The sequence below is a fragment of the Lissotriton helveticus genome, chromosome 4_2 (assembly GCF_964261635.1).
Source record: "Lissotriton helveticus chromosome 4_2, aLisHel1.1, whole genome shotgun sequence".
In the NCBI taxonomy this organism is placed as follows: Eukaryota; Metazoa; Chordata; class Amphibia; order Caudata; family Salamandridae; genus Lissotriton; species Lissotriton helveticus.
The window spans coordinates 15,102,015-15,122,279 of NC_136064.1; the positions used below are offsets into that span (position 1 = coordinate 15,102,015).

The following is a 20,265-nucleotide window of genomic DNA, read 5'->3' on the forward strand; positions in this document are numbered from 1 at the left end:
GGGGCCACCGCGACGATAACCACCCCAGTGGGGGGGTCCCCACAACAGCGCCGGGCCGCGGCGGTAATTTCTGGCGGCAACAAGGGGTAGGCTCCCTTTTTAATTAATTATTTATATCGGCCAAAGCGCACCTCCACAACAGCGCTATTCACAGGCTGCCAGTCTCCTCAGAAAACAGCGAAAACGGCGCTATTCACAGCGCACTGCTCCTCCCTCTGCCCACAACCTCAGCTCCTTCCTCAGACTACGCAGAGGGGGCAGGAATCTAGCACTTCCTCAGCGCTTCGCAGTTATAGCGCTTGTCAGATAGGCTTTACAGCACTAGGGGGCCACAACAGTCCCAGGGCCCAGCGCTTTCACAGGGCCTCACAGCACCTCAGCCAGCAGCATTTCTTTTGGGGTCACGATCTTCCCCATGGTGCTTCAAAGGGGCAGACAGTCCCACAGCAGGTCCTCCGGGGCACACTCCTCACCTCCTGGGCGCTTCTTCACACAGCGCTGGCGTGATACCCGGTCAAACAGCGTCAGTGACCTGGATAGGAGCCCTCCCTTGTCAGGGGCCCATGGGGACAGCAGAGGGGGGGGTTCTAGGGGTGCAGGGCCCAGCTCACAGGCCCATGTGGCGGTAGCACCTCACAGCATATCCCCTCCCTTCCTTGTCCCAGCGCGGACTGACTCTCTGGTGACACTTCTCCCTATTTATACCCTCCTCCCAGGCAGTGCCAGGACCTTCTAGAATGTTGGCACATCTAGCCTAAACTGGTTCTAGGGGAGGGGGTGAGCACCCTGGGTGCCAGGCTTTCCCTCCAAAAGCTAGGGGTAGCTGGGTAATATTATCTAGACCGCTGACCTATGGCAGTCCAGTGGCAAAACCCAGGGCCATGGCATCCATTTTAAATACAATACATTTCAATCAGGTGCAGTTTTAAAATGGGGGATTTTACAAGTGCTCATATTATTACATGTAATTACATTTACACAAAGGTGTCTCACACCACTCATGGCCTATACAGGTTTAATCCCATGGGGGAGACAGTCTAGATAAGGGGGTCAAAAGCGAAAAATTTGGGGGGAAAAGGCCAAGTCCAACAGTCTGTCTTCTTTTACTACTCCTTCAGTCAACACCTGGAATGCGAAGGAGCTGGCTCCTCTAAGCATTACAAAACAATGCGTCTGTCTTCTTTTACTACTCCTTCACTCTCTTCATCCCTAATGGGTCCGCTTGTGGGACACAGATCATAAAAAGGTAAAGTACTTATTAGTTAACTATTCTATCATCTTAAAATTAGAAGATTTAGTACACCAATGAGTCTATATATTAGACCATGGTGTTATACATGCTTTCAGTGTTTTTTTGCTCTTGACTCACAATCTTCAGGTACTAAATAAACAAAAAAAACACTATTAGTACTTTCAAATTCTTCAAGATTACAGCCGAAAATATTACTAGTCATTAATATAGAATCATAAGGTGGAGGATTTTGGCTGAAGCAAATACACTTTAAAGAACCACGATGGCTCAGAGGATCTTTTCACAAAGACACATGGTATTCGTGATTCAAAGCAATGTTAAGAAGGCTACGTTTACCCTACACCTGGTACTGAATTCTCGCCACTTTCAGGAATCTTGTGGGGGAATCAGATTCGGAACACTGCCTGCTATGACAGAATACCTTCAGGAGGAAGAAGAAAGGTGGAGATGTCCATTTCAAAGAGGCAGAAGCCCAACATAAAACCTCAAAGGTCCAGACCCTAAATCACATTAAATCGCATTTTTGTGTCTGGAAAAGAACTGCAAGTAGGGGAGTCTGAGACCCCAAAAGTAATCATCTGCAGAGCAGCCAACCGAACTGTGCAAGGAGGGGAAGCTCTACAAGACTTCTGCCTTTGACCAGGAGCAAGGAACACCAGCGCATGCCTGCTTGACAAGACCAGTGTGCCCTGTGAGGAAGGAGCAAGGTCCAGGGGGAGCAGTTTCGTGAGCGAATGGCATTTCACTTTAGCTAAGAGAACTAACAGCTACTCTTCCAGGACGTTTGACTGAATTATGGAAGACCATAGGCCATTGAAGTTTTACTTTAAATCCAGCATTCCGTTGACCTTCACGGCCCATAGCGACGCCTGATCACAACAGGCACAGGTATGATTGTGGCAATGTTCAGCTGTGACTGAAGAATGTATGATCCTTTCATCACTGAGGGTAATGTTGTTTCTTTACTTGAAATCTGCTTGCCCTAAGTGGGGTGGTAAAACTAGGACTTTAAAATCCAAGATTCATTGGCTCTAGTGGAATATGGCTAGCTTGTGTCAGTGGGTGTTACTCAATAGAATTCGTTTAGGGGTATCTGTAACATTTGGGGGGAGAGAAGAGAAAGAGAGATAGAGAGAAAGAGAGAAAGAAAGAGAGATAGAGAGATAACGTGAGCGCTGAGACTGCAGGTAGTTTAATGTATTCCCAACATAAATCATCAGAAGCAGGTTGCCTCAGGACAATCCCTTAGAATGGGAAAGGAAATTTAAGACTCCTGGTAACGTTAGGGAGGTTGTGAAACTCCACCCCAGATCCATTGCTCATTTGTGGAATACAATACATTGAATTCTGGGCCCACACATGTTAATGAGACTGCCCAGAGGGAGTTGTGCTGTCTTGTGCTACACCGAAACCACAGTAAACATCATTCCTCTCTTTACTAAGCAATGACTCAAAATCGAGGGACAAACAGTAATAATTGGATACCAGTTTGGTAGTGTACTTTAAAACGGTCTCCAAATGTCCCAATATCTCAGCGCAATGCAGAAGACTATTACAGTGGTGATTTGGAACCAACTACAAGAAGTACTTTACGTACAATCTCATGGGACAAACAAGAGGGAATAATTGCCAACAACCCTTTTTGTAACACAATCTTGAAGCAAACAAATCCCCTGCATGTGTGACTCATCTGCTTCTTGTGGGGTGAGGGTAGACTGATATGCAAGTTGTCTCAACTTTCTTGGCTTGGTAAAGACTGCAAAAAGAATTCATGATTTTCTGCAGACCTCACCTGAACACAGAATATATTTTTTGTAAACCTTCATTTTTAATAATAAATAAGAATTCTATAATCTTCCACCATTGTAGAAGCGTAGTTAATAGTGAAGATGAAGGCTGACATCTGACAAGGTGTAAATTCATGGTGGAGAAGAAAGACTTGCTAAGAAAAAATAGATTGGTCAACAAAAATGTTCACATCGCAAAGACACCTATGTGGAAAAAAATAAAGCTACTGTTTGCATCCTGTCCTTTTCCATACAAGTTAGCACCTTGTAGAGCACTACATATTCACCAAAACTAAACATTGCGAACCACTGGCACAACTTAGAAAGCGAGATTAGACCATGTGTTCTGTGGCATCTCAGCACACAAATCATTCAGTCATTTGACTGAAGAAACATAACCCCAGGAAGAGAATTGGGGAAGAAGTGCTCACCCTTCCGACACCAGCTCAAGTTAGGTAGCTTTCCGTGAGTGAAGTCATGGCGAAGATTCACAATCCACTCAGGGATATTCATCTGCAATAATAGAAAAAGAGAAATACAAGCAAACCTTTAAACAATCAAACCTAGCAGGACAGAGGTGAAAACAAGCTAACCAAACCTACTAAATTTAAACTGAGCCTTGTTAACAGATCCTGTTGATGTACTAGAAATATTTTTCATGCCTTTAAGAATTCAGCTTTTGAATGTGCAAAAATCCACCTCACTGTAATCGGACAGAGACACGAGATTATGTTTTTTAAGAAAAGTCCTAGGGCCCAGTTCACAAACCCGTTTATGATGATTGAAAATGGCAGTATTTACACCTATCAGGCATCGCAAAAGGACACTGAGCAATAGAATAATTGTATGCCAAGACTGCGAACAACCGAGCAGTAGTAAACCCCATGTAAAGAGGCTAGGGAGTGTGTGAATCAAGCCTTTCTTAGTTTGTGATTGAGTTTTTGAGCCTGTCAATGTCCACAAGCTCTAAAATTTGTGTATGCCCATGAGCTCCCAGGCTACCCGTTCCACTCTGAAAACAGTTAGGGGTTTGGAGTAAATCCTCTTCCTTGGTGTGCAGGGGAAAGGAGCATAACCCAACGTCGTGGGTGTAGTGCAAAGAATGTGTTTCTTACTCTGCAAGTATCTGTCTGTAGCAGTTAGTGCAGTAGATTTACATGCTCTGCATACTCCTGCCAGATAGTTTTAGGCTTAGACATTTGCAGCTTGTTAATGCTCGAAGACGACTTTTGAGTCAAGGGGTGTGATGTGCATGGGCAGAGACTCCATTATTCGATTGCTTCCTCCACAAGGGGTGAGAATAAGTATGGAGTGGAAAGTATGACAGTATGGTGTACAAGAGTGTAGTGTATCCATGAAATTAAATATTAAAGCCAAAAGGCTACCTGTAGCATCCCCTGGCTCTCTGGGAGGTGTGAGGTGGGGTGTGAGGGCACATATATATTTACATCAGTACACGGTGCGAATAGATGCTAAGGGGTCGATTCCGATCCGGGTCGGAAGGGCACCAAACGCGATCCGGCCGGAAAAACCACAAGCCGTACGCTTGTTTTCTGCCCGACTCATACAGCTGTACAAGCGAGCAAGTACGATGCGAGCTACGTGAAATTCACCAACCGAGTCGTTTCCGGGTCCGAACCGCTCCTTGCGTCTCGGCCGTAAGCTTACCGTGCCGTGCAATGGATGCGATTTACGACGAGCCAGTACGATGCACGCGTCAGACAACCCGTTCGAGCCGAAGTTTCCGGCTCGCAAAACGTCCTGGACGTTGCCTTTGGGGGCCGCGTCGGACCCCCTGTCATCCGCCGCCTTACGACTCAGACACAGGGGGAAGAGCCAAGGGTCTCCCCAACACAGGCGTGTGCGGTATGGATGGCACCAACGCGTACCAACTGTAGGGGGCGCCTTTGTACGAACCATACCCATTCAGTCAATGGGAGCCCATGTACGCGCTATGGGAGTCTGACCGAACAGAGTCCAGCAGCTTGCCGCCGCATCGTACTCGCTCGTCCGGACTGCAGGACTCCGGCTCGGTCAGAAAACACTCTGGATCCAGCTCGGTCAGAGAGTTTCCGACGCAGATCAGAATCGTCCCCTAAGAAGGGAAATAACATACTACGTCCATAGCATGCATGGCTGGTGATATACAAAATATGCATTTATTTATTTATTTTTAACATTTATACAGCGTGCTGTTACCCGAGGGTGTCCTGGCGCTAATTGAATACTCCTAAAGGTGCAGGCCAAAAAAAAGAATTACTGTGTGAACAGCGAGGTTTAAATGCCTCTCCTGAAAGCCATCAAATCTGTCATGTTCCTCAAGGCAAGGGGCAGGGCATTCCAGGCCTTCGTTGCCCCAACAAAAAGCTCCTGCCTCCCCACCAAGCTTTCTTTATGCGAGGGACTTTGACCAACCGCAGCCCAGATTACCTTAAATGTCTCGGAGGGATGTACCATTGAAAATACTCCTTCAGGCAGGCAGGCCCCAGACCTTGCAAGGCCTTAAAGACCAAACACAAGGCCTTAAAAGAAATCCGCTTCCGCACTGGCAACCAGTGTAATTTTGTGATTTCGACTAGATGGAGGCATACTTCGGTGTGACCGTCAGAAGTCTAGCTGTCGCATTTTGCAACACCTGCATTTTATTGAGAAGCCCCTGTTGGGCATTCAAAGGCGGGCTGTTGCAGTAATCTAGATGGGACAGCACTAAGGCAGTAATAACTGTTTTTTTACTGCTCTCCGTGAGGAAAGGGAGGATCTTCCGAATCATTTTAAGTATAAAATATACTGACAATGCTACGGCGTTGACCTGGGGCCTGAAGGTAAGTTGATCATCGATTAAGACACCCAGGTTCGAGAGGAGGAGCTTCGCGCGCATCGAAGATAGCCGCGTGAGCTTGGGGCTCCCGAGACCCACCCGCTTATATCCTGTCATTAATCCTGAATGCTGTGGAGTGATTCGTGCAGTTGAAGCACAGACGATCTGAACGCTGCAAGCCGTACCCCGAAGGCACCCCAGAAACTGGAGTTATGGACTCGGAAAGTTTGCGGTCTGTCTCTCTTGGATGCCCGGAGCTTGGACTGGCATAGTGGCCGTGACGTAGTTCAACAACAACGGCGCTGTATACCGGAAGTGGCCGGTCCGCCCCACAGCCTCAATTGGTTTCACTTTCGATTTTGGCGGGTGCACTCGCGACCCAGCTAAAGAGTATGTCTGACTGTTGGACACCCTAGTTGACATCGGTGGCCACGGATAATTGACATATTATCCTGGAGGGTCGGAAGTAATGGACTTGACGTGTTCTACGAATAACGATTGCTCCCTGGATCGGCCTACGTGTATAGCGGTATCCCCAAAATGGCGACCAAGCCGGAGGGGGACAAACGGCAGCAGAAGGCCACCAGAGGGGGACGGTATACGCAGTCGAACAACATGGATCGTTACGCCCAAACTAAGGGATCACCTAGTGGACTAGGAAAGTCACAGGAAGGAGTAAAGGATGCCTCTGTCCTGGAAACGGAGACTACATTGCAAGACGTAATGGCCGCCATTAATGGAATCAAATCCTCGCCCGGACAGAAGATGGAGACCCTGGCTCATAAACTGGATATGGTGTCCATCGAAGTCAACTTGATTCGGGCTGTCCTCACGAAGGCAAGTGAGAAGGTGAAATCCTTGGACATTAAAACCGCTAGTCTCACGGACGATGTCACGGAGCTACAATCTGAAGTACAGAATCTGAAAGCCTCTAATGACCGTGTTGTCCGTCAACTGGAGGATTTTGAAGGCAGAGCCCGGAGGAATAACGTTCGTATCATTGGGGTCCCGGAAAATGCGGAAGGGTAGGCAGCTGATCTCTTTGTGGAGGGTCTCATAACCAACCATCTTGGCCCCAAAGGCCTGAGCAAGTTTTTTTACCGTCGAGCGGGCCCACAGAATTCCGGGAGGGAGACCGCGTGTCGGTGCCCCGCCTCGGCCCTTGATTGCCAGAATATTCAATTTGAGAGACAGAGACGCTATCCTTCAGGCTTCCAGATCGGGAGGCTCCTTGAAGTATGAAAACTCGTCCATCAGTTTCAAACAGTCCAGAAGCAAAGACTGAACTTTATGGGGGAGAAGAGAAGGCTTCGAGATATGAGACTTAAATACTCCATGCTGTTCCCGGCTAAACTGAGGATTGAACATGAAGATAGAACTAATTTTTTTGATGAGCCGGAGATAGCTGCAGACTGGTTAGACACTTTGAAGGCCCAGTAGGAACCCCGGAAACAGAGTGGAGGAGAAGATGGAAGTGCGCAAGAACAAGAATGATAACTGTGGTTCTGTGACCCGGGGACAATGGGGGAAAGGTTTCCTTTTGTCTGTACTGTTTTGATTCACACCTAGCACGATAAATTAGGGGGATAAACGGGATATCGGTAGGCCTCTTTCCTCCTCTGACTTACTTTTTGTAGTTTAGTCTAGATGTGGGGGCGACAGGCACACTGCGAGTTGGGGAGGCTTGAAAGTCGTAAGCAGGGGTGCAGGGTGGGGGTAGCGTAACGGGTTGTTTGGGGGGAAAGGGCGGGAGAACTGTTGTTTTTTGGTGTTGTGTTTGAGTTTTCACAAGGCATTGTATTTCAAGCTTACTCCTGTAAGGTGCTGGACTCGGAGGAGGGTTGGATCTCCTTTCTGTTTCATGATGGGGGGTAGGAGGTTGAGGATATTGAGTTAGAACGTCAATGGGTTGGGGGACAAGATCAAGCATAGTGTGGTCATACAATTCCTTAAGAGACACTCCCCAGATGTGGTCCTCCTACAGGAAACTCACTTGGTTGGAAATGTGTGTAAGGCAATGAATAGGAAGGGATATCGGCTTGTGGCGCATGCGGGTTTTACTTCTGGGTCCAGGGGTGTTGGGATCCTCATCAGGGGTTCTCTCCCTTTTGTTGTTGACTCGGTCGTTGGGGATGAAAGGGGACGATATTCTGCGGTTTCGGGACGTTGGGAGGGGCGTACCCTCTCTTTGGTCTCGGTTTATGTCCCCCCGGGTCAGCAGAAGACGACCTTCCTTGAGTTGGGTAAGGTTGTACTTGACCTTCCTAGTGGATTGTTGATTTTAGGGGGAGACTTCAATGCGGTAGTCTCTGGCACCCTGGATAGATCTCCGTCACGGGATTTGAGGCGAGCTCAAAGATGGCTCCCGGACTTCGTGGAGACACTGGGTTTGGTGGATAGTTGGAGATTATTTCATCCTACTCGACGGCAATACACTTTTCATTCTGGTGCTCATGGGAGTCTCTCGGATTGACTATGGCCTGGTACCTGCGGCCCAGGCCTCATCTATTGTTGAAGTACGGCATTTAGCCAGTGGTATATCTGATCATTCGCCTCTTTGGCTTAGTTTCGACTTCGCTACCGGCTCCAATGGTAGAGTGGCCCCCATTAATTCCTGGTATCTGCGTTATCCCAAAATCCGGAAATACTTGATAAAAGCGTTGGAGCATTATTTTAAGGATAATGAGGGATCGGTCTCGTCGTCTATTTCGTTGTGGGAGGCGTTTAAAACTGTAGTCAGGGGAGGGCGTGGCTTGGCGCCGGCTGTAATGGCCGCCTGATCTCGTAGCTCCGCCGACCCTACCCCTTTGCCTCGCTACAGCCGCACACAATCCGCTGCTTCGCACGGATCTCCGGTGTCCGCAAGCTCCCCTGATCGTGCCGCACACAGCGGTCTGTCTCCGGCTCCTCCACGTCCAGCAAGCGGCGAGATACGACTCCTGCCGGAGCGGGTCGGGAGAGGGCCCGGAGGGTGCGTGACTCGCGGCCGGCGTGCCGCGCAACGACAATCCCCGGCTTAAGGCCTTGGGTCAGGTGGGGCGCGCCTGGCGCGGCGGGAAAAAACCCGGCCTCCGCTTCGCGGAGCGCGCTGGGGGGGTGGGTGAGGCGCACGTTCCACGGACCTTGGCCTGGAGCCGGTAGGACCACTCCGGCAACGTTTGGAGGCGAGGAGCTGCGATCCTGGCACACCGGAGCGCGCCCGACGTCCCACACGTGGCGCCCGGTCAGTGGGGAACGAGTTGGGCCAGGGGCCCCAGGGAGGTGCCGGCGGACGGTCTGCAACAGCGGCGAAGGGTATCTGAGATGTTGACAGAGGCCTGTGAATGCGCCCGAGACGCTGCAGCAGTGGCATTCAGACCTGAGGAAGTACTCGGACCTTGTGGAGCCCTGCCTGACGACTGTGGTGCCTCTGCCGCGGCTGTGGTGGATCACCTGGGCCGGTATACCGCTGAGATCTCGTTTGGCGGGAGGGTGTTGCCCTGTGGCCCACGCAAGTCGCATCGCACTGCCCGGCCTTGGGGGCGCTCTCTCGGACCGCGGACTTGTCCCTCTGCCCTGGCGATCCTCCCCCCCATCACCAGTTCAGGGGGGGGGCTGAAACCACGAGGGGCTTCGACACCTGGCCCGTGGTGAGCGCCATCCTGACCTACGGATCGGCCTCTCGACACCGGATCCATCATGAGGCCTAAGCAGGGCCAAACCGCGCAATCGAACAATCTGGATAAATACACGGTGCAGAGGGGTGTGCCGCGTACAGAGACGCCCGCGAGCGGCCAACAAAGTCCACAGGAACCCTCTCTGGCCAGTATCATGACGGCTATTCAGGGACTGGGCACCACCCTTGAAACCAAAATCGACAAGATGGCCATAGAGGTGAATCTTCTCCGGACCGATCTCAACAAAACGTCGGAAAAGACCAAGGCCAACTAAACCGACATAGCGGACCTGCGGGCGTCCACTAAACATCTGGAACCAAGGGTGAATGACTTGGTCCATCAACATCGCCAGATGGCAATACGGCTGGACGACCAAGAAGGGAGGGCCAGAAGGAGTAACATACGCCTTGTTGGAATTCCGGAAGACCTCGAGGGGCCTAGCGTGGAGCTGTTCGTGGAGGTACTCATCCTTCACCACCTCAAGCCGAAACACCTGTCTACCATCTTCACAGTCAAGCGCGCGCACCTATCCCCAAACCTAAACCGGGGGCACCACCACGGACAATTAAAGCTAAAATCCTTAACTACAGAGACAGAGACGCCGTCCTTCAGGCGGCCAGACAATCTGGGGATCTGCTGTATGAGAACGCCGTGATACGATTCTTTCCGGACTTCACCCTCCAGGTTCAGCGTGAGAGAAGGTCGTTTTCGGGTGTGAAAATGGCACTCCGGGGAAAAGGGTCTCAAGTACATGATGTTCTTCCCCGCAAAACTCAAGGTGCTCAAGGGAGGAAAGTCTTTTTTCTTCACGTCGCCGGCGGAGGTGCAGGACTGGATTGACAAGGAGGTGGCCTCGACGGGCGAGGGCGCGGAGGGCCAGAACTGGAGAGACACTCAGACTGCATCTCCGGGCTCTGCGACCGGGAGATCTGATCGAGATGGCCAAAGTCAACGCTCATGGAGATCCCGCTCCGCAAGTACGAGCTGAAGGACACGAGAGAGAAAAGCCAGAAGACGGCCTCCACGAGACTCAAGGAACTGATAAGTGTCCCTGTATTGTATAGTTATGTTGCCCAAACTCTTAGATTTTGCCTGGGGGGTTTGTTGCCTATAAGACACTACTGACTAAATATAGACACTGGAATTCTGAGTGGCAGGACTTAAGTACTGTCCTGCTGTGAGGCGGGGGGGCGTGGGCGGCGGGGGGGGACAGGGCCAGTACACGCTTCCCGTGACAGGTCCTCTACGGGGGGGGAGGGGGGGGGGGTGGATAGTTCACTGTTGTAGTTTCCTCTTCGGGGGTTGTCTCTGGGGCGAAAGGCACTCTGCTAATTGGGGATGTGGGTAGTTCTAAACCCGCAGAGCAGGGCGGCAGGGAGGGGGGATGGTACTCGGGGAGTTGGGGTAGGGAGGGACGGGGAGGGGGGGGGTTGGGTACAGTTGGGCACCAGAGAGTTCCATTCACGCTGTACTGATCAAAGATTGTATTGACAATGGATGTTGGGGGGGGTAGCGGGGAGGACGGGGGAGTTTGGGAAGTTTAACAGTCATGTGTAGTCAGCACTATCAGTATTGATCCGATCGCCAGAATGCAGGAGCGAGTCATGTCACACAGCAACGGTTATGGCTAGGAAATGGGAAAAAAGCCTCAAGGTTCTGAGCTGGAACGTTAACGGATTAGGAGACAGGCTCAAGCGCACCATAGTCCTGAGATTTATTAAAAGGTACCAGCCGGACGCAGTCCTGCTGCAGGAAACACACCTCATGGGGAACACATGTCAGGCCCTCAATAGGTGGGGGTACACCCTTGCAGTCCACTCCGGCTTTACTTCAGGCTCCAGGGGTGTCGGGATCCTGCTGCGTCGCTCACTACCCTTCCACATAGATCACACAGACTCGGACCCACAGGGCCGCTTTGCAGTGGTGTACGGCAGATGGGAGGGCTATCACCTTAACCTACTCTCAGTGTACATCCCGCCTGGCCTGCAGACCCAAGCATACACTGATTTGGGCACACTGCTTCTCTCCCTCCCGGATGGTCAATTGGTAATGGGAGGAGACTACAACGCGGTGGTGTCAGGGACCCTAGACAGACACCCCCCACGAGACATACCACAGGGGCAGAGGTGGCTGGCGGACTTCCTGGACGCCTTCGGGCTCACGGACGTGTGGCGGCTACTACACCCCGCAGATACTCACTTCACCTTTTTTTCCGGGCCGCACAGATCGTTCTCTCGTCTTGATTATATCCTCACTGTGTTGCAACAAGACGCGACGGTACTTGAAGCTACACACCTTACTCGTGGCATATCTGACCACTCGCCGGTTAGAGCCCATATAATGTTCGGGACTCGACGTGAGGGCTGCATTGCACCGATCAGCGCTTGGCACTTGAGGAATGAGGAGACTAGTGGGAAGCTATCTAAGTCCATTACCCAATACTTTGAAGATAACGTAGGGTCAGTTGACTCCCCTGTAACCCTGTGGGACGCCTTCAAAACCGTGATCAGGGGGGAGGCGTTGTCAGCCATAGCAGGTAGGCGGAAAGATAAAGAAAAGCAGGTTGTCGCAGTGGAAGTGGATCTGGCAGTTTTAGAGAGAGAAGCGCATGAGACTGGGGCGACTGACGTGCAACACCGCCTGCGGCTAAAGACAGCCGAATATAGGGACTTGGTTACACAAGAAGCCAAGACGGCAGCCATGCATAAGATGGGGAGGCTATATGACCAAGGCGACAAAGCTGGGAAACTTATAGCTTGGCTCGATAAAAAGCAACAGGCCAGTAAAGTGGTGCCGGAAATACTAACGGCCGCAGGGACTGTTGTAACTGAACCTCGGGAGATAGTGGCCAAATTCGCCCGGCACTCCAAACAGGTATACAGCCGTGAGTCCGACCGCCTGGAGGAGGACTCGGTGGCCCTCCTTGCGGATATCCGACTGCCTTGTCTGTCGGAGGAAGACCGGACTATCCTTGAGAGCCCACTTGAGGTCGCTGAGCTTCAACGCGCTATAGCCGACCTTCGCCCGGGGAAAGCCCTGGGACCCAACGGCCTCCCAATAGAGCTCTACAAGCTGAAACCAGATGCCCTCAGCACCCACCTCAAACACATGTTTGATGTAAGTAGAGAGGCGGGAATGCTGCCTAGAGACCAACGCCTAGCAACTATAGTGGCAATACCGAAAGAGGGTAAACCTAGAGAAACCTGTACCTCGTACAGGCCGATCTCGTTGCTCAACGCGGAGCCAAAAATTCTGGCTAAAACATTGGCCAATTGACTTCAGCCGGTCCTCTCTGCCCTGGTCCATCCGGACCAATCAGGGTTCATGCCCCATCGCAACACCGCACTAAACATCAGACGCCTCAATGGGGTACTCGGGCAACGACATAGGCTGCAGGAAGATGCAGTTGTGCTCTCCCTTGATGCCACTATGGCATTTGACACCTTAGAGTGGCCATATATGATCGCGGTACTTCGTAAATTGGGCTTTGGGCCGAATTTTATATCCTGGATCCGTCTCCTATACACTGAACCGTTGGCCCAGGTGGTAGTGAATGGTAAGGCATCCGAAGTTTTTACCCTAGAAAGAGGGACAAGACAGGGCTGCCCTCTTTCTCCCCTCCTATTCGCGCTCTCCCTCGAGCCGCTTGCGGCCTGGATAAGGCAGGACGTCTACCATAAAGGGATAGCATGGACGGAGGGTTGGGAGGACAAAATCTCCCTATACGCCGACGATATCCTTCTTTACCTCTCTAGACCACGTAGATCTATCGTGGCGGCACTTGATATCTTTACGAGCTTCGGGCGAAACTCCGGATTCCGGATCAACTGGAGCAAATCTCACCTCTACGTACTCCGAGGGGACACCCCCGAGGCTCCCGCTAATTGTCCCATTGCAAGGGCGGAGGACGGATTCATATATCTGGGAGTCTTTGTCTCCACAGACAAGGCTCTACTATACGAGAGGAACCTACTGCCACCTCTGAAACGGCTCCAACGTGATGTTAAATCCTAGCGGCAACTCCCACTGTCGTTGCTGGGCAGAGCAGCCCTCTTCAAAATGATGGCGCTGCCCAGATTTCTTTACACATTACAGAATTATCCGGACCTAGTACCGAACGCATACTTTACAGCGGTTGAAGCGGCGCAGCGCGACCTCCTATGGGCAGGGACGCCTAGGATAGCATTACACAAACTCACGTTGGGGTGGTATGACGGTGGAATTGCCCTCCCCGACATCCGCAAATATTACTGGGCTGCCCACCTCTCAGCGATTAACCACGGTACATATAGTGACGGAAATGACCCAGGGTACGGGATGGACAGGTGGCTACTTCCTGGGGGGAACTATGAGATCGCACTCTACTCTAAACCGGGAAAACACCAACTCACGGGACCGACCAAACACTCAGTACAGATATGGCACACTGCTCAGCGGAAAATGGGATGGTCGGGTGTCCTTACTATGGCCACTCCACTATGGGCGTCCGAAAAACTAGGCAACCTGGGACGCACCAAGGGGTTCCGTAACTGGGACCCGATAGGGATCTCACGGATCGGAGACATTTGGGGCCCTACGGGAATCCACACGTTTGCCCACATGCAGGACACGTATGAACTAGCCCCTACAGAACACTTTAGGTACTTGCAAGTGAGACATTCCCTGCAAGCGAATATTCAACCAGACACCACGCTGCCTCAGGCCTCCCCACTCGAGGACAGATTACTTGATGGGCACATATCAGATCACGCCATCTCTCTCACTTACAAAAAGCTAATTAATAACCCCCCGACATCTTCCTTCCCCTAAAATGTTATGTTATGTTATGTTATTAGGGTTCTTCTATAGCGCAACGGCTACTCCAGTAGGAGTGTCCCGGCGCTTTATCGAAGAGGTCCTTAAGGAAGAGGAAACATAACTGCAGAATAAGAGGAACAGCGAAGTTAACTGGTAAAACAGCCAGGTTTTTAATGCCTTTCTGAAAGACATTAGACTAGGGGCCTGTCTGAGAAAAGTGGGAAGCTCATTCCAGGCGCGCGGGGCCAGGTAATGAAAAGAGCGCCCCCCTTGTCTGGTTCGCTTGATGGATGGAACAACCATTTTAGACAAGGAGGCAGATCGCAAGGTTCTGCTCGGTTTATAAAAAGCAAGGCGCTTCCTAATGTACCTAGGGCCTGAGTCATGAAGGGCCTTGTAGGTAAGCGTCAGGCTTTTAAAGAGAGCCCTCTTGGCTATAGGAAGCCAGTGCAGTTCCTTCAGCAAGTCAGACGCACTAGCTCGTCTAGGAAGTCCATAAATAGCCCTGGCAGCTGAATTTTGGACTACCTGAAGTCTCCTCACGAGATATTTAGGGAGTCCTAGATAGAGGGCATTTGCATAGTCCAGGCGCGACCCGACAAGTGCTTGGACAGTGACCCTTCGGTGGTTCATAGAAATCAAGGGGAGGAATTTCCTGAGCATCCGCAGGATCCCGAAACATTTCCCCGAAAGACAGGATATTTGAGGCCCAAAGGTTAACTCATTGTCAACGATGATACCTAGATTTTTGGCCCTGGTACTTGCATTAACCGGAGGAAACAGGTCTTGTGGCCACCAACTTTTCCAGTTTGGTTCAGAGACACATCCAAAAAAAAGCAGCTCCGATTTATCGGAGTTGCATTTTAAGCCGTGTCTTTTGAACCAATCAAAGACTGCTTCTAGGCAGCCTCTAATGCGGATCCCATCGAACACCTCATTCTTGTCGTAAGTGAACAAGAGCTGGGTGTCGTCAGCATAAGACACGATCTGAGCGCCAAACGACTCCGCAACCTCTGCAAGGGGGGCCAGAAAGATGTTAAAGAGCAGGGGGCTAAGAATAGACCCCTGAGGGACTCCCACTTCCAGAGTAGCCATAGCTGCGGAGTGAGTTGGCGCCCAGATCGTTTGTCGACGGCTAGCTAGAAATGATTTGAGCCAGTTCCACACCGTCCCCCGGAGACCACAATCCCAGAGTCGAGTTAGGAGGGTATCATGGAGAACGGTGTCGAACGCCGCCGACAAGTCCAACATGACCAACATGGCCTTTCCTACAGTATCCAAGATCTCTCTGATGGCAGTGGTGACTTCAAGTAGTGCGGTCTCTGTGCTGTAATTCGCACGAAACCCAGATTGAGTGGTGTGCAACAGATTGTTATTCTCGATGAAGTCAGAGATAGATCTGTGCACATGTCTTTCCGCCACCTTTGCCAGAGCGGGGAGGAGAGAAATAGGCCTGTAGTTGGCATGTATGATGGGATCCAAAGCTGGGTTTTTTTATGAGTGGAAGGATGAGAGCACTCTTCCAAGCCTGGGGGACTACGCCAGAAGACAATGAAGAATTGAGAATGGAATTTATGGGGCCATTTAGCATAGGGGCTATTTTGTTAAGGCAAGAGACCGGGCAAGGATCTAGAGGAGAGCCCGACTTCAAGCTTGTCAGATGGTCTAATGAGGCAGCAAGGCTCAGCTGCGGGAATTCCCAGAGGGTGGGTTGTGAAGAGGAGAGGGTGGATTGTGAAGAGGCGAGGGCACCAAGAGCGGCATCCTGAGGCTGTTTTGAGTAAATAGCAAGAGAGGCTTGAATAGATGTTATTTTATCTACAAAATAGTGTGCCAGTTCAGTCAGCCAAGGTTCTGAGTGACACTGAGCAGAGATGCCTAGGGACGGAGAAGTAAAATCCTTGACAATTTTGAAGAGTTCCTTACAGGAGTTTACAGATTCGTCTATCCGACTTTCAAGATAGGATTTTTTCCCACTCCAAATCATCTTGTGGTAGGATCTAGTTAAGTTTTTAAATTTTTCTTTCTCCAGAGGATTGTAGTCTTTCCTCCAGGCTCTTTCTGCTCTCTTGCAGTTCTGACGGGCTTCCCTAAGCTGAGATGTGAACCAAGGAGCAGAAGGACGTTTGTTTCCGGGTTTAGCGGCTTTCTCAGGCACGAGATCCGCCAGTATAGTCGTAATCCAGTCAGTGTAATGAGCTAGATCGATTTCCACATTACCTGACAAGGTGCAGGGTGAACATGACATGGCCTGTAGTAGCATCTCATTCGAGAGCAGATGAAAGGGCCTGGAAAGTCGTTTAACAGAGGTAGTGGGATTTGGTCTAGGGGGAAGGGTACTCAATAGGAAAAAGAAAATTAAGTAATGATCCGACCATAATACTGGCTGAGGAGCAAGTGCCTTAATAGGGACGGTGGAAAAAACTTGGTCCAAAGTATGGCCCTTATTATGCGTGGGATCATGAATGAAAGGTGTAAGTCCTAATGCTGTTGTGACCTCCATGAGTTTCATTGTGTCAGAATTTGTGGCCTCATCCATGTGTATGTTTAGATCGCCTAAAAATAAACAATGTTCTGATTTAAGACATGGGACAGAAAGTGCTACCTGTAATTCATCCAGGAAAGAGCCTAAGGGACCGGGAGTTCTATATACGAGAATGCCGGTACATGCCTGGTGGGGAGACAGATGAAGTGTGAAGCCGAGCGCCTCGGTGTCCTGAATATTGTCTATCGGGAAGGTAGTGCAGTGCAGCTGGTTGTTAACTATGATAGCCACACCACCCCCGCGCCCAGATGTTCTGTCCCTCCTGATGATGGAATAGTTTGGTGGGATGGCGTTGACTAAGTCAGGGGCCGAGGTATCACTAAGCCAAGTCTCAGTAAGAAAGAGGCAGGATATATTAGAGTTAGCAAGCAAATTCCAGATATCTAGCGCATGACAGCCTAGGGAACGAGTGTTAAGGAGTAGGCAGGTGGAGGAAATAGGTTGATGGATCAACATCGGCTTGTTATGTATAGGAAAGCGCCATCCGCACTCCGTGCAACCTTTCCTACGGGCACGGCAACCAGGAAAGACAGGGTGGCAGCGACCTACCGGAGGACGAATATTTAAGAGGGTCTCTGAGGAGTAAGAGAAACACATAGCTAAAGCCGAAAAGAGTGCGGCACCAACCAGAGGTAAAGGCCAGCCAGCCGTCCTGCTCCGTCTGCTGCCGGAACGCTGACGGGCGCAGACGGGCTGACTCTGGCGTGACTCCGGCGCTGAGGAGGCGTGTCCGCAAACGCGACCGCTAGCGCGGAGAACGACCGTTTCCTTAAGTACAGGAGACTGGAGCGCTCTCACCGCTCTCGCCCCCTCACCCAATATGGCCGCCGTAGAATCTGTTTGCTCTGCACCTCGATCTTCAGCCCTAAAGTCGGCTGGGATCGTCAAAACAAGGCGAAAATGGTGCCAAGTGGGTGCCAGGTGTGCTGAGTGCAAGCAGTGTGAAAATTCAACAATTTAGCAGTAAAATTCGGCGATTTTTAAAAGTACAAAAAACGTTGCACGCAGTAGCTCTAAATTGCTCCTGGCGTGTTCAGATGAGAAACTAAGTGTTGGCAAGGCTCTAGAATCACGCGCCTGCCTCCTAGGGGCTCCTTAAGTGCAGGAGACGGGAGCGCTCTCACCGCTCTCGCCCCCTCACCCAATATGGCCGCCGTAGAATCTGTTTGCTCTGCACCTCGATCTTCAGCCCTAAAGTCGGCTGGGATCGTCAAAACAAGGCGAAAATGGTGCCAAGTGGGTGCCAGGTGTGCTGAGTGCAAGCAGTGTGAAAATTCAACAATTTAGCAGTAAAATTCGGCGATTTTTAAAAGTACAAAAAACGTTGCACGCAGCAGCTCTAAATTGCTCCTGGCGTGTTCAGATGAGAAACAAAGTGTTGGCAAGGCTCTAGAATCACGCGCCTGCCTCCTAGGGGCTCCTTAAGTGCAGGAGACTGGAGCGCTCTCACCGCTCTCGCCCCCTCACCCAATATGGCCGCCGTAGAATCTGTTTGCTCTGCACCTCGATCTTCAGCCCTAAAGTCGGCTGGGATCGTCAAAACAAGGCGAAAATGGTGCCAAGTGGGTGCCAGGTGTGCTGAGTGCAAGCAGTGTGAAAATTCAACAATTTAGCAGTAAAATTCGGCGATTTTTAAAAGTACAAAAAACGTTGCACGCAGTAGCTCTAAATTGCTCCTGGCAAAGAGAAATGGATCGCCGATGGGCTAGAGATAGACGAGGAAGAATGGATGTGTGCTCTTGCCTCCCCTAGGGAAGTGGCGATTTCGGCCAGACTGCGTTTAATCCAATTAAAAATTTTGCATAGAGTGTACATTTCCTGTACCAGGATACAAGCTATGGGGAGGGGAGGAGAAGGACTCTGCAGAAGGGGATGTGGAGGGAGAGGCACCTTCTTCCATATACTGTGGGACTGTCCGAAGGTGCAAAGATACTGGAGACGAGTGGTGCAGTGTATGCGGGAGGTATGGGAGGTGGAGATCCGTTTAGAGGCCAAGAGATGCCTCCTGAACATTTGGGAGCCCACGGACCTGCCCTCAAAAGGGAAGACATGGGTGACACTTGGGCAGATGGTGGGGAAAAGAAACATTGCTAGACTGTGGGGAGCCCCCAATCCACCAAAACTTGTAGACTGGCAAAGTGACATGGACTGGTGCATGCTGCAAGAAAAGACTGTATTTATAGCGAGTGGATGCCCCCGCAAATGGGGAGAGATCTGGTCCAGCTGGAACGTCTTTAGGGGCAACTTGTGTGAGCCTCCACATGCCCCGCGGCCCCGCTCAGAAGATATAGACTAAAATGTTTTTCATATTGCTATACGTGCAAAAATGTATAAATTTCAAATGTATTTCTGGTGCTGTAACAGACTCACACTGACTGCAACTAAATGACTGTGGTTGTTTCTTTACTGAATAAAAAAGAATAAAAAAAAAAAAAAAAAAAACTGTAGTCAGGGGTCAGGCTTTATCCCTGATCGCTGGTGTTAAAAGGCAGAAGGAGGAGGACGTAGTGAGAATTGAGCCCGAAATAGCTACTATAGAAATGAAATTGGAGCAGGAGGTGACCCGCGCCAGATGGCATGTTTTACAGCTTAAGCAGCTTGAGTATAGGACGTTGGTCACCGACAGCGCAAGGGCTCTTGGTCGTGAACAACAGGGCCGTCTGTATGATCTAGGTGATAAGGCCGGTAAGTTGATTGCCTGGCTGGACAAGAAAGATAGAGCAGATCGGGTCGTCCCAGAGGTTGAAGCTACGGACGGGACTTGTGTGACCGACCCGCAAGAGATAGTGGACCGCTTCGCTGAATACTTCCGCAATATTTATACATCCGTCTCAGATAGGCCGGAGGAAGATTTGTGTCTACTATTGAGGGACATTAAGCTTCCGTGTCTGTCGGTTGAGGATCAGGACCTTATGGACGGTAAACTTACCGCCGATGAAGTAGATTTGGCAGTGCGCTCCTTGAATACCAGAAAAGCGATGGGTCCCATTGGTCTCCCCATCGAATTATATAAGCTCCGTCCCGATAGAGTCGCCCCCTATTTGAGAGATATGTTTTTGGAGTCCCGATAGTGTGGTGTTCTCCCCCGAGATCAGAGACTGGCATCGAATGTGGTGATCCATAAGGAAGGGAAGCACAGAACTAGCTGCGCTTCGTACAGGCCGATCTCATTGTTGAATGCAGAGCCTAAGATATTGGCTAAGATACTGTCCAATAGATTGGTAAGAGTTATCGGTGAACTCGTCCATCCCGATCAATCGGGATTTATTCCACATCGAAATACGGCCTTGCATCTGAGGCGATTGCATGGGGTTCTTGCGAGGGCCCATACCTTGCAGGAGCCTGCTATCGTGGCGTCACTCGACGCGACGATGGCTTTTGATACGGTGGAGTGGCCATATTTATGGGCT

At 50.6% G+C, this 20,265-nt stretch overlaps 1 protein-coding gene across 1 annotated transcript in view; it reads right to left on the bottom strand.

The window, feature by feature from the left end:
• LAS1L (LAS1 like ribosome biogenesis factor) overlaps positions 1 to 20,265 on the bottom strand; it is a 384,388-nt gene that overhangs the window by 336,677 nt on the left and 27,446 nt on the right. Inside the window, exon 4 of the mRNA XM_078640120.1 lies at positions 3,471 to 3,552. Within this exon, the coding sequence (XP_078496246.1) occupies positions 3,471 to 3,552 (82 nt within the window). The remainder of the gene's footprint in view (positions 1 to 3,470; positions 3,553 to 20,265) is intronic.